Here is a 15,451-nt window from a genome sequence, read left to right as displayed (position 1 = left end):
AAATAAAAACTTAACTAATGACTAACTAAAGAGAGTTAGCTGAAGCTAACACAATTTCTAAGCTAGTTAGCCCGCAATATTAAATTAGCTAGCGAAGCTATGAAGGGCACGTAAATGGTCGAGCGTAGTAACAGCTTAGAGAGACGTAGCCAAAAGGCGCGCTATTCAAAAAATCTAATTCTCTCTCTACCGAAGTCAGTGGAACTTCGACTTAACTACTCGTCTGCTTTTTATTTGCATTTTACGCGATTCTAAAATCTCATTCTGGTAAGGAATTGTAAGATGAAGCTAGAAGATATAAGAAATGTGAATAAAACTAAAAATAACTGTTTTAAACTTAGGATATAACTACAATTTCACATGTTATTAAATTCAAAAATAGAAACATCACAGATAAATGGGAAATGTATGCAAAAAATAGTAAGAGCAATATCAGTTTCTTATTTTTCCCGTTACAAGCAATTTACAGCAGTTTAATTATTACACAAGCCCTTTAACTACGTGATATTCTTCTTAGATTAAAATTAATATTATTTAATATTATCCTTTGACACTAAAGTTGTAATTAAAAAATATTCGTATGAACTATAAGGCATACGTAAATTTCCTGTCATTCTATCATACAGATCATTTGAATAATCTAGATCTGAACAGCCTAGATCAAGAGAAATAATATTCCTCCAGTAATGACAGCTTTTAAGAAATAAAGGTCAGAGCTGAAGATAACACCAACAGAACACATGAAGTCATTTTAATTATCCCAATACAGAAAAAGATATCACGGACATGAACTTCAAAAGGGTAGAACAGCTTGTTATTCTAAATTCAAAATTTTGGTTTGTTGAAAATACACAAAATTGTTCATTGAACAAAGGTTAAAATCATCGATTACTTAAAACCCATAGAACTCGAGTCTACAAAAGGATTAAATTAATTCTCAGTTGGTTCCAGGGTTTGTATTCCAGCCCCCCACATTGCACTTCAAAAAAAAAAAAAAAAAAAAGATGGTACACAGAGCACAGCACTATTCTTGATAAAAAATAGTCCTAGGCTCTCAATAATACATTTCTTGAAAACTTGCAAAATATTGCAAAAGACTGGCAATTTGATGGAAAAATAATTTGCCAAAAGCCACTTGATACTATATTTTCGCTTCTGCTTGCACAGTTTATGTAATTTCAAAATGACTTAACACATAATTACATATAATACAAAACAAAAAACAATTAAACCAAAAAATAAAATAAATATCAAGAAATTAAAAGATATATACTTTTTTCTGCATACATTAATTACTTTACGAAATGCACTGTGAATTAAGTTACACACTTGACCCACACTTGTAAGCAAACAACAATAATAAGCAAATAATTGCATAATAATGCAAAATAGGTTTAAAATGTGTAAACACAAATATGTTCAAACAAAGCACAAATATTTACATAAAATACAACGATATTTTTAAATCTAAGAATAAAGGGTTGAATATAAAGAGCTTTCCTAGAACATATTTTCAGTCTGTTCATTACAAAATAATAATAAAAAAAAATATCACCGGATTTTTTTTATAATTTCATATAGGTTTTTCGCAGATAGCTTCAGAAATTTTAATTTTAGTTAAAAGCTAGGTTTGGGCAAACAAGTTATTACTAATTTTGAGAAACATTTACACGAGGTCTAACTTCTGCATAAAATTTTAATTTTTAAGAAATGAAACAATCAAGCAATGAATCGAAAGATTTTTTAGAGTTCTGAACCAAATGCCACAGTTCTCTTTATTACAGGAATAAACCTTAAATAAACTACTAATTTATAAATCATAAAATAACCTAGCGATTTATAAATATAGAATTCGTCATTCAAGAAAATAGTCAGTAGTTTCATTACAAATCTAGACAGGTGATATAATTTACAAAAAGATATAGAAGCCTCTTGTAATATGACACATCATATTATTATGTTCTTCTTTAAATTTTAAGCTGCAGGACTGAAAACTCCATTTCTTTTCACATCCCTTTAGAGTGCGTTTTAATAAAAGAAAAATCTGATGTGTACGCCACATGCCAGCAACAATCATAAATCCCTTTGAACGCATATTTCATATTATTACACGCATATTTTTACGCATTTCGTTTAAACCGATTTCCTCGAATTTCATTAGAGATATAGCTCTGATTCAATTAATTCAGTTCTCACTTCTGCAGGCAAAAATATATAAAACCTCAAAATATCTTTATCAAAAACTGAAAAATATAAAACACCAAATACTGTTAATTAAAAAAGTAACTGTTACAATTAAAATTAGATATTGTACGCAAAAATAAGCAATTCGGCCAGCAGGCAAGACGGCAGATGTTTCGGTGCACAAAACTGAAAGTTTACTTTTGATTCCATTCAGCAAAAATATACTGAAGGTGCAAATCTTGGCTTAATTCACTATTCTCCTAAGTTTCAAATGTAAACAAATATGGCTACTATGGTTAAAAAAATTAGGCTTAGCCGCAATTAAGCAACTTTTAAAATGTTGATACTTCTACAACTATTACATGCATAGTAACTAAAGCATAAAATCCTTAACGGGAAGATAAGAACAACATAATTCAATCATAACAATACAGCAAACAATGCACTATTTAAAAAAATATAGGAATAAAGCTCACTGAGCAAAGTAACAGAGTGGGTATATATATATATATATATATATATATAATATGTATGTATATGTATATATATATATATATATATATATATATATAATATGTATGTATATGTATATATATATATATATATATATATATATATATATATACTTTGGTGTGGCCGATTGCAACCAAAAAGAGAAGTGCACAACTACATGTTAGAATAACCCTATATACAAAATGTCAACGTTCTGAGGCTACTCATTTTCGAATAATTCGACATACATACGTGGAGAGATGCATGCGAGCTACAATTTTTCGTGGCGTCTGTACGTAAAAAAATCTCTTCTGAATCCATTTCAAATCAGTTTTATAATTCGTTTGGAGAAAAAAGTGTCCTTTATTCTGTCTTTTTGTACAGATGTCACGCAAAACCATCGTTAAATTGCATTCGATAGAGGTCAAAATGGATATTTTCGTTGAAATATGGTACCCGAATATGTCCACAATTAGACTACTTCCTTTACTTCGGAGACGGAAGTAAGAACGCTGTGAAATCCATGGTTTTTCGATATCTAAAACTACATTAGATAATATTGTCAACAAGAAAGGGAAAAAAAAAAGACATCTAAGTTTAGCTTCAAGTAGAAAAATTGTTCCAAATACACATCCAAGGAAAATACGGAATGTTTCGAATGTTGCAAAGGTAAGATCGTTAAAGCTAAAAGAAAATCCGCCAAGTCAAAGGACAGTTACAAAATCATTGAAATGTTGTGCCAACTGTAAACAGAGTATTTAAAGCTTATTTGCATCTTAAAAAGGCGGAAAAGCATAATGTGCATCGTCTTTCTCCATGACATATCGCCCAAAGCAGAACGTGTTGAAGATTCTTTACGAGAAACATTTAACTGGACAAAAATAATATATAGATATAGATGAATCTCTCTGCTTAAATGTCTGCAGTAAAAAAAGATGCACTTATTATCATCAAAGAGGAGAAAATTCTTAAAACATGGTTTAAAGAACCTGAAAAATGTTTTTCAAAGGGATTTATGATTGTTGCTGGCTTTTCATATAATTGCAAATTAAAAATAAAAGGAGTGGAGAAAAATGTTAATATCAATTCCACATATTATTAGGAACGTATTTTATAACCAGTTTTCAAATAGGAAATACATTCCTTTTACCCACAGTGCCATCAATCAACTGCGTCAAGACAAAGCAAGCAGCCACACCTCCAAATCCACTCTTAATTTCCTGGAAAAAAGGGAGCAAGAAACGATTATCAAGGCCCCTTCACTCATTTTCTTAATAAATCTTCTCATGTAATCACTCATGGAGTTTCGCTCTTTTGGACATTTAAAGAGCGGATTGTCCAAAAGTCGACCTACAATCCTCCATGAAAGCTGTTCATGATAAAACACCTCTTCCGATGCTACAAAAGATTTTAGTGTCTTGGGAAATTATGGTGTGGAAAGATGGTGTAGAATAAGCGTTATCCAACAGAACATTTCAAACACAAAAATGTTAGGTAAATTATTTATGTAAATAAAATGAAAATTGTCTAAAAACGGGCGACAGCCTCTGTATATATAACTAATATTTTGAAATATTTATATGGTTTACAGTCACCTATACAAAATATAAATATATGGTTACGAAATTCCTAAATGCTCATAGACTATTGAAACCATATCATACAGTCAAGATGGAAAAAGGTATAAGTAAATTTATAGAACAAGAGTGAAAAAGTATGGTTTTATGCAAAACTAATATGTGTTAAATTCACTACTGATATAAAAAGCAAAGAAAACCTTTTCAGTTATCTAAAGAATTAGCAGCATGAAACTGGAATGGAAACACGCGAACGTAAAATTTAAAATTTGGCAAAACATCAGTTCTTAATTTGGTGTACACACCAAAGTATTTCTGAACAACAGTTCTGTTTCGCATAATTTTAAATTGGCAGTATATTTCAAATTTCAGAAATCTCTTTTGAAGTATTTCTAATGTAGAAGTGAGCGTGCGGGGAAATTTACTCACAGAATAATACGTCTTCTAATTTATTTTATTTTTTGAATATATATTGCGTATTTTGAAATTTTGGCAAATTATTAGTAACTTTCGGGTAATTCTTTTCTCAGGGAATTTTTTTTAATGCAGTGCAGATGTGACAGATGATTTAGAAGTCAACACGCGTTTTGTGTTGACTTCTAAATTATGAAATTGTTAATCATTGCTTTAGAAAAAATTGGAGCTGAGAGCTTTCGGATTCATTGATTCAATTAAATATAGTGAAATATTTATCGAATTTAGATTCATTCGAACGTATTTCAAAATAAAGGTTGACCGAGTATATTTTGAATCAATAAATTCGGACTCCTTTTCATCTTAAAAGACACATAATACAGAAAACAGTAATCATGACTTCTTGAAACAATTAAGAATGGACTTTAAACCGCGACACTTCAAACAGAAATATCAGATTTAGAAAATAAACTAGCAATGTATATAAAAAATATTCTTAATCTTTCCTAATTTTTTTTTTCCTGAGAGATTAAAAAAGAAGCATGTGACCCGGACGTGATTCGAACACGCAACCTTCTGATCTGGAGTCAGACGCGCTACCGTTGCGCTACCAGGCCCACGTAAGACTTATGCTAAGAAAATTGTCATTAGATTAAGCATTCTGGATTCTTATCAATAGTTAAGCTTATATATAAGCATTAACATAACTACCTATGTGCAGATTGGCGATGTTTAACAAAAAATGAATGACAACGAAAAATTTCAATATATATATGAATATATTTCCAGGACAGGGGGTACACTATTTTTCTTCTGGTGTACAAATTCGAAATTTTTGTTATATATATATATATATATTATTATTATTATTATTATTATTATTATTATTATTATTATTACACGTATATTCCACGTTTTAATCAGATATTTATATCTCAAATGTATGAATAAACCTACTTACAAGACAGTTTTTGTTTGTTTTAATTTGATGTAAATGTCATAACGATCGCTTAAGAAGAGATTCAAAAATAATTATTCTCTTCGATTATTTTGCACCAAAACTCTATATACGCTTACATATTCAACTCTCAATATTTGCATAATTCCTGGGGGCATAATTAATACCTTTATTCAAGACGTTTCGTAAAAATAGACATAGTTTGCAAATTCTTTTAATTTTGCGCACGAGTGTATAAGAAAGTGTATTATACCAATTCGGAAAAGTCTACCGAGTAATTGAATTGACAGTTTGGTGAAACAAGCACCAAAAATTGAGTAACTGATAACTGATTTTATAATTATTTTCTAGCATCGACTCATATATCAGTTGAAAAATAAGAGATAAAAATCTATTTAAGTGAGGGCCGTTAAAGCGTAACAAAACTTCTTGAACAGAGAAAGTTCAGTTATTTTTCACTCGTTTTAGTATGCAATTTTAAATAGATCAAGTTGTTCAAATTATCGATTCGGTTGTGGACTATGATTAGACAGCAATTATTCAGGGTTTAGAGAACTGCGGATTCCCATTCTGTATTATATCAGCTTAACAACATTACAGAAGTTTCTATTAGCAAGCCTTCGCGTGTCTTATCCCAAATGTAAAAAATCTTATGTGTACACCAGATGACTTCCCTGTACGGAATATTAAATTATACGCATTTTTTCTGCATTTCATTTAAACTCATTTACTCGAATTTCATCAGAGAGATATTTCTCATTCAATTAATTCAATTCTGACTACGCGGCAAGGCAAAAATACGTAAAACCTCACAAAACATCACTAAAAATTGAAAGATCTAGAAAAACAAAAAAATATAGTTAAAACAATTTTTAAAAGTTTTTTTTTTTTTTTTTTTTTTTTTTTTTTTTTACAAATGGTGGATACTTACTTACCTATAACAGCATTGACTATTACTAAGGCCAGAAGTGGTAGCCATTTTATTATAGAGGCACCGAATAGGCGACCACCGTTACCTCCTATGAAGGGACAGACAATTTTACATCCATGCCTTCTCCGGGATTCTAACCCGGGTCCTTTGGTATCACAGTCTGGGCGGCACAATTAAAAAAACGTTTTACAATTAAAATTACGTTTTCTGCGCAGAAACAAGCAATTTGGCCAGCAGACAAGAAGGCAGATTTTTCTTTTTTTTTTTCGGTGCACAAAACTAAAAGTTTCATTTGGGCCCCACTTGGCAGAAAGACACTGAAGATACAGAAACTAACTTAATTCAGTATTCTGCTAAGTTTGAAAGGTAAAAAAAAATATGGCTGCTATGGTGAAAAAAAATTAGGCTAAGCCGCACTTGACCAACTTTTAAATTGTTGATAATTCTACAGCTATTGCATGCAGATTAACTAAATTTATAAAATACTTAACCGGAAGAAAAGAACAACGTAATTAAATCATTTTTAAAGAAAAAATACACCATTTTTCAACATATAATAATAAAAAAAAACTGAGCTCACTGAGCCGTGTAATAAAGTGGTCTCACACACACACACACATATATATATATACTTTTGGCGTGGCCGATTGCAATCAAAAAGGGAGGTACAGAACCATATGTTACAGCAGTCCTAAATTTCAAACTTCTGAGACTACTCGTTTTTTAGTTGAGATACATACATACATACATACGTACGTACATACGCCACAAAAAAGTCTCTTCTGAATCCACTTTAAATCAGTTTTATAATTCGTTTGGGGGAAAAAAGGGAGTCCTTTATTCTTTCATTACATACAGATGTCACGCAAAAACATCGTTAAATTGCATTCGATAGCTGTCAAAATGAATATTTTCGTTGAAATATGAAACCCGGAATTTTTCGAGATCACAATACTTCCTTTAGTTTGAACAAGGAAGTAAAAATAACAACCTTATGAGATATAATAATTGATAACTTTTTAACGTTTCACATTGAGCTAGAAACAATACAGCACAAAGCCTTCTTTCAGTACCGTAAGAAGAGATTGCCACACAGTTTCTTTAAAAGGATTCTATGTTATACTTTAACATACCTATAACATAAATACAACCATTTAAGAAAATAGCACAATGGTAACTCCTTGAAACGGGCATTAAAGTGCAGAGTTTCCATTTTGGCTTGACTGGATCAAGTGATAGCATTAAACGGCCTATAAAGGAAAGAGTAATATATGAAAAAATACCTAATTTGTATTCAATATGCATACAAAAATACATTTTATTTATTTGCTCTGTTTTTTGCTTGCATCAGTATCATTTATATTTCTGAAAAAAAAAAGTTTGTTGATTTACTGATAAAATATATTTCATTGATTAATTTCGTGGATATATCATGTACAAAATTATAAAATACAATTTTGAATCTTATTATTTAATACAAATAATTTTAACAATCAAGTACGAATGACACTTAATCCAGGTTCAAAGTAATAAAACGATTAGGATACCTTAGGTTGTAATATGTTAAACAGATAAACTACATATTCACGTAAGTCACAAATATACATTTTTAATATTTCTATAAGTTCAATATATAATACACAGTTCAAAATAAACATACAAAGAATGACTTTACCCTAATCTTGGAACTAAATGCTTTGTAAATACTGACAAAATAAATTATTAGATTTATATAATCCTCAACATTTCTAAAATTCTTAATAGTTCTCTAAATATTAACTTCATTGAATTGAGATTAAATGTGAGTTCCACAAGAAGGATTTAATATTAATTACTATGCGCTAAGAGAAGGAAAGAATACTTAAGATAGCCATCGGTGCGGCAAAATTGCGAATAATAAAGTTCATGTTCTGAGTTCGTAGTCCCTAGCGAGAAAAGTCCCATGTGGTAACATATGAATTCATCACATTAAATGGTGTGTTCACTAATTCAAGGTACGCCAAAGTTCTTCCTATCGCAGTCGAGAAAGTCGTCACCCGAAATAGCAGCATGCGAAAGAACAGAAGAGTCTCAGGAAACAATCTCTGAATATGATACCGTAGATTGGAATACACAGTTCAATAGTAGATTGGAATACATTGTTGTATCTCATTGCTGTGGCAATTTATAAGAAAAAGTGAAACTTCGGTAGAATCCACTAACCGGAACGAGGGAAGACATTCCAAAAGTAACTTCGTAATAAAACGCTGTAGGTAGGAACGTATCAGAAACGAGATAACGAAGCTCAGCCTATCGTTTTCATCCCGCAGGTTACTCAGCTCATAACAGTACTCTGTATTTCTGTCTCATATCCACACTACTCTTTATTCGGTATTTCTCTTCATTTTGCAAAACCCTTTCAGAACACATCACTAAACCATCTCTTATCTCTTTCTTTGCTCATTTCCTTCTCTTTTTCTCACTCCCCCTTCTTGACATTATTTTTAGACCAAAAGGGCTTTTTCCTTGAAGGACTATTGTTTTCGTGTTGCGATTTTGCGTTGGTTCACTATAAATGTCCGTTTCACTTTTCAAACTGTTACCACCAAAATACAGTCCTGCATTATATTTGAAGAAATTAAATAATGTGTGTGTGTTATTATGGCAAAGCCTCGAGGGCTATCGGTCTAACGGGGGGATGCCATCGTGGAGGACTTTCTAAGGGAAACTGGCTCGTATACACGTTACACATGGGGAAAACCACGAAAACGCCTATGTAGCCAGCCCGTTCGCGGGATTCGAACCTCGGACCGTACTACCAGTGTTCAGCGACTTTACCGCTCGGCTGCTGGTGGGGCGAAATTAAATAATGAAAAATCTGCATAAATGTAAGTATATTTCTCGCATTATGATAAAACAACGGTACATAATGCCATCAAATTTTGAGTGACGTAATCCTACTGCGAATATGGGCATGTGGAAGCCCAAATTTTAATTTTGGAATTTGTTTTATTATCGATTTCATATTTTGTAAAATTTTAACGAGATTTTGATTAGCAAACTCAAGGATTTCAAAGCGAGCAATGACAAAGTTGTACAGAAAAAACACTATTATCTCCAGCGCGCGAGACTCTGTATCGGAAATTCTAAAGATATGCTCAATTTAAAATTATTCAAGAGCGATATTGCTCTTAAACTAAATTTTATGGTTTAAGTGCGAAGAACGTGATATTTAATACATAAAGGTAACAGACAAAATGTAAAAAAAAAAAAGTAATTTAAAATCAGAAACGTAATTTAAAATTGTAATAAATTACGAAACGTTTGGACGTAATTTAAAATCTGAAATTTTTCAGTTTTTTTAATTCCTTATTAAATTCTGATCTAATTATTAATTAACATTGATCTCTTACACGACCATACCTCACATTTTCTTATAAGATCCAAAAGCCAGTCCATCTTTTTATCAAACCAATTATAGTCAAGTACAATTAAAATATGCATCGCACTTTTTCTTTAATTCGTCCATAAGGAAGGCGGCTAACTTATTTGATTAGGCTTTCACCACAAAGGGAAACTGGCAAAACACCTCTTAAGCAATAACAGGTCTAATTAAACAATCTGTCTGCAATTCATTCCTATAGCAGTCTAAAGACTATGGCGGTTGACAATAAAATGGTGCCGTAGTGAAAATCAAGTCTTTTTTCGAGCTACCGCATCTCGCCTACTAAATTGAATTTTATTTATTATATCTTTCAACTTTCCGCAGTTTTAGAAGCTAGTCTTTTCGTCAGTTTAAGCGCAAGAAGCATTTTCGTGCTAGGCAGCACCAGTTCCCTTTCAGCCAGTCCTCAGTATCTTTAGTGATTTGATCCTATTAAAGGATAAGTAACATTCTCACTCTACTTCGAACAAAAAGGTCAAAGTTTTCTTTATTCGAAATCATTTCTGTCTATCCACTAACTGGTGCCTGTAAACCATCCAGAATCACTCATCTTTCCTAGCATGGAATCGAACAAAAATTAAAACGATTTCTGCAAAATCAGATTCTACATAACAAGTCTAACTTTTTTTCATTGCCTTACTTATGAATATACCTTTGATAATTCCTTCCAGTTACTGGCAAAGAGTTGAACTACAATTTGAAAACATGAAATTTATAAAACATACTGTAAAAAATAAGAACATTTTGATTAGCAAGATGTTATCACTTAATAAATATAAACTTATGTAGAAAAGTAAAATGGTTTTACATTATGTAATGTTTATTTTAAAATTTTTTTCAAACAGGGAAGCATACAAATTGAATGTCAAACACTTTTTATAAACTTGCAAAACTGTATGTTATCAACAGACTACATAATTTGTAATGATCCATATAAATCACTAGAAACATAATATTATGCAATCTTTTCGAAAATATGATAGATGAGAAAGATTTCAATTTGAGAGAAAGTTTAGAAAATTAGTCCAAGAAATTAAAAGTCACTTACTGAACTCACCTATAGCTACGGCATAAGAATCATCTTGAATATCTTCACCACCCATGACGACAATGTGTGGCACTGCTAAATATGAGTCAATTACCGATAACGATTTTACAAAAGGTGGCACATTACTCTTCGTTTCTTCCTTTTTAAGATATCTGTGTATGCCAAAAGGACGAAGTTGATACATATAATATTCATTAATAATGCAATTCAATTTTTATTATAATAAATGTAGTACAATTAAACTCTAAAAACCCAGTGCGGAGGGGAACAGGAAAAAAAATTTAGAATAATTAAAAATTCTAATTACAGAGAGGCCGCTTAATATGTTCGCGGTTAATGTTATCTGATATTGTGTTGTTATTATTCGGATATTGCGTTGTTATCGAACTGTCAAAATTCCACCCTTTTGTATACGAAAATATGGAAAACGCATCGCTTATTGGGATGAACAATTCATTATATGACGAAAATTAATTAAATAATCAAGTTCTTTAAACTGAAATAAAGTCGTCGAAAAAAAGGCAAAGTTGACAAATAAGGTCAAAAGAGATTATAAAAATTGTTAGGTCGTAGAGACGTTAGGTATTCTTTTTTTGGAAGCAGGAAGATGAAAAATGAGCAACACCTTCGCCGGATATATCATGGATATATCCACGGACCTCTGGAATACGCACCCAGCATGGAAATTACCACACCACGAAGGCACGCCAAGAAGACGGGAGAAATACCTTATAAGATGACCAAAATATTTCACCAAATAAGGAGATAAATAGCAAAATATCTTGGTTTCGATTTCAGTCAACCATTTATAACAAGGCAAACTTAGTTTTGCGTCGATTTTGAATTGCTCTGTCGATTTTAAGAGCGATGAGACACAGATTCATTCTTCTTCCGGAGTAAAACAATTTCTGCAGAATCTTTCTGTTTCTTTATAGAAAAAAAAAACAAACTACGACTGTTACCAAAACAGTCGTGGAGAAATGTGATCACAATTAAGCGGTGCCTACAGCAGACGTTTCGGCAATATATTCTTTTATAAGTCATCCAAGACTCTACACAGAAATAAATATATAAATAAATGTGTATACATGCAAATACTCTAATTAGATACTTACGTATTTTATTCTTTCCAAACATACGCCGGACTGATTTGCGCAGCTTTAAGCTTATATTCATTTTAAGTTTCTTACATCCTATTCATAATTTTCGTCTGTTGATTATCTAACTAAATAAAAAGTGACCTGCTCTATCATTATTGCCCTCAAATGGTTTTCGCAAGTTTGGTAGGGTCACTGCTAACTTTCGCAAACAACAGAAATGTACGTAAGTACTGTTATTTATATAACATAAATATGTTCAGAAAAGGAATTATTCCATTCATTAATATTGAAAAATATTTTAATCGATAAGAAATTTTTAAACTTAAATAACTAAAAATTTCCTTACTTTAATCGGATATTTATGTAAGAAAAATGTTACATGCTATGACACATATGCATGTGTAATCCAAAAAAATAAATTAATTAAAACATTTAAAATTCATCCCATATTCAGTTCTGAACAAACATTTGCAATAATAAAAAAAAACCAGAACTGCAAGGACTAATTGCACGAAAGGCGAAAACACACGTTAACCAGAAAAGAAAATAATAATAGAAAACGAAATATTAATTTCCATCGTTCTTCGGATCTTCATGAAACGGTTGTGAAAAGAAAGAAATAACTACTGTTTCTAAAAGAAATACTAATCTGTTTCTGAATTAGCAAGACACAAATTTGAGTTACATACTTAAATTAATGTCAGAAAATTAATGAAAGTAATTCGTATCCCCTACAAGCTGGAGTAAGTAGTAGAAAAACTGCAAAATAATAGTATTTGAATCATAAATAGTTTTAAAATCAAAGAACGTTTTATTAATTCGGGTAAACTGAGTCTAATAAACAAATCCATGCAAACATTAGTAATCTAATACATGAAAAATTGATACAAAAAATATAGGGAAAAAAAGAGTTAATTCTAAAAACTGCTACTAAGAAAAAAGAAAAGTTAATTCTAAAATCGAAAAAAGAAGAGTTTGTTCAAAAAATTTTAACATAAGAAAGAAAAATGTTAGTTCTAAAAACTTACAAGTTTTAGAACTAATTCTTTTTTTTTTTTTTTTTCTATGTTCTTTTTGTATGAATTTCCCTTGTATTGGATTACTGGTGTTTACATGGATTTGTTTATTAGAGTAAGTGTACTTGAATGCTTTAAAAATTTTCAAAAGTTTTAAGCTTATTTATGGCTTAAATGCTGTAATTTGGCAATTTTTTGCACTACTTATCGCAGGCTGTAGGTGTTGGACTGATAAAAGCTCGAATTATCTAGATTATCTTTCTGAGATTAATAAATATTAATTTTTTTTTAAATTGTGAAGTTATTCAAATCAGAACTGATGTATTTACTTCTTTCGTTGCACGCACCAATTCCTTGATAACGATGCAGCGAAAGATGTAAATTATTTTTTCCTTTTTCTATTGCTATTTTTATTTTTGGTTTAAATTGCTTTTGCTCCATTCAGGAAATTAGCCAGATAAATATAGAATATGTGATGGATTTTAAATATTTTAATTTAATTTATTTTGCATTATTGCCACCATTTTTATTTAGTAGACTAATTTTCAAAATACAAGTCTTTCATATTTTTAATTACATTCAAAATTTAAATCATAATATTTAATTATGTATAATTTTTGTTTTATATTAAAGTAGCTTTTGGTTTGACTGTACTTCTATGTACAAATCGAAATGAGTTTTAAAAGAGCACAGAAATTATCACAAGCCATATATTCTGTCGCATTCATGTAAGAAATCACATGCTTCATATATTAATCCAGCATTTATGGGGATAAATAAGTAGTATTAAAAAAGGAATGAGAAAGCTTTTATCTTTATTATTATAAGCAAACAGTCATCAAGTTTCTTGCATTTTTAAAGTAAAATATTGGAACTTTATTAAATAATTACATAAGGCTGTTGGCAAGCAAGCCATTTTAATTTTTTTTAAGCTTTTAGAGTTGGCAGATTCAGGTTTCGGAAACTAAACGGTTTTTTTCAAATGAAGAAAATTATAGGATATATGATAAAGAGATAAAATAAACGAAAAAGCGTTAAATAAACGAAGGGCAACTTAGCTAGCCAATGGTTTAAAGTGATTTAAGTTTTACATGAGCTGTACGTGTATTTCATGGGAATATATTAAATTAATAAATCTTGTAATGTACTTTAATTATTGTACATTACTTTTATATTTTTACTAGCATAGCTACTGAAAAAATATTTGTAAAACTTCCATCATAATTGTTTACGAAAGATGAAATATTTTGTACAATGCAGTGCATTCTTAATTCATCAATAAATCCTAATATGAAAATGTTTAGGATTCTGGACAATATTCATTATTTCTAAAATTTATGCACAAAATTTAATGTTTGGAATTATATGTTTCTTTGGTAAAATGAGCATTTTGCTTCGAATAGGTATTAAGCATGTTTGTTTCCTTCTTTTTAAATTTCACGTTGATCTACAATTTTGCTTCCTGTTTTGCATCTATGAAAGTACTTGAAAATCTGATTAGTCAGGTTAGTATATTATAGTCAGTCCAAGACGATAATATACTGTGATCTAAGCTCTATAAGAATTATCTTTGAGATTAAAGAATTTTAACAAAAAATTTGAACTGTAAAAGAAATCTTAATTTTCGTAGATTTAAAATTTTACATAACAGCCAAATATTTTACTGTTACTTTAACCAAATTAAAATTTGTAACCAAAATTAAAAGTATTTTAAATGCTAATCAATGAAAAATCATGCAAAGAAAACAAAAGGATAAAATTTACCTGGCCCCTAAAAGAGGAAGCTGTAAACATTTGTCTAATTCGTGCCTGCTGGCCTGAAAAATGCAGTAGAAGACAAGAATCAAACGGCATATACGATGTATGTAGCTGCTCTATTGTATGTATCATAAAAGGCAATTTAAAAAAGAAAACTTTTGAAGATGTTTACTTTAACTAAAATTTGCTAATTTCAATTAAAAAGCCTAATTTTGTCATGTGGATTCAAACAGGTAAACATTTTTATTGTTATGAGATTTTAAACAGTGAACTAATACAATAATTTTGCTTTCTCATCTTTTCTTCAAGTAAATAGTACTGTGTATTATTTGAATTACTGCTACAATCCAGCATTTGAATTTTCGCATCGGAATAAAATTTTTACTTCACTATCTATAAAAAGGTGTTATTTAGTTCTATTAAAATGCATTTAGCTCTTTAATATCATGATTAAAATGCATTTAGCCATTTTATATCAAAATTGCAGTTATGCTGTATGTGATGTATGTAATTTAATTTAATTATAAATTTATATGTAATTTGTATTAC

General features: G+C 30.2%; 1 protein-coding gene and 1 non-coding gene across 2 annotated transcripts in view; both read right to left on the bottom strand.

Moving 5' to 3' along the window:
- LOC118189188 (beta-scruin-like) overlaps positions 1 to 15,451 on the bottom strand; it is an 88,035-nt gene that overhangs the window by 17,669 nt on the left and 54,915 nt on the right. Inside the window, exons 14-16 of the mRNA XM_085809752.1 lie at positions 14,909 to 14,961; positions 11,038 to 11,180; positions 7,690 to 7,806 (exon numbers count right to left, since the gene is read on the bottom strand). Coding sequence (XP_085665878.1) covers positions 7,690 to 7,806; positions 11,038 to 11,180; positions 14,909 to 14,961 — 313 coding nt within the window. The remainder of the gene's footprint in view (positions 1 to 7,689; positions 7,807 to 11,037; positions 11,181 to 14,908; positions 14,962 to 15,451) is intronic.
- Positions 5,213 to 5,284, bottom strand: TRNAW-CCA (transfer RNA tryptophan (anticodon CCA)). Its single transcript has one exon. It is a non-coding gene; the product is annotated as a tRNA-Trp (tRNA).

The sequence above is a fragment of the Stegodyphus dumicola genome, chromosome 1 (genome assembly GCF_044657685.1).
Source record: "Stegodyphus dumicola isolate Sdum_Otavi_A_Nest chromosome 1, ASM4465768v1".
NCBI classification, from domain to species: Eukaryota; Metazoa; Arthropoda; class Arachnida; order Araneae; family Eresidae; genus Stegodyphus; species Stegodyphus dumicola.
The sequence above is the reverse complement of the archived record's forward strand: the minus strand, read 5'-3'. Positions and strand labels throughout refer to the sequence as shown.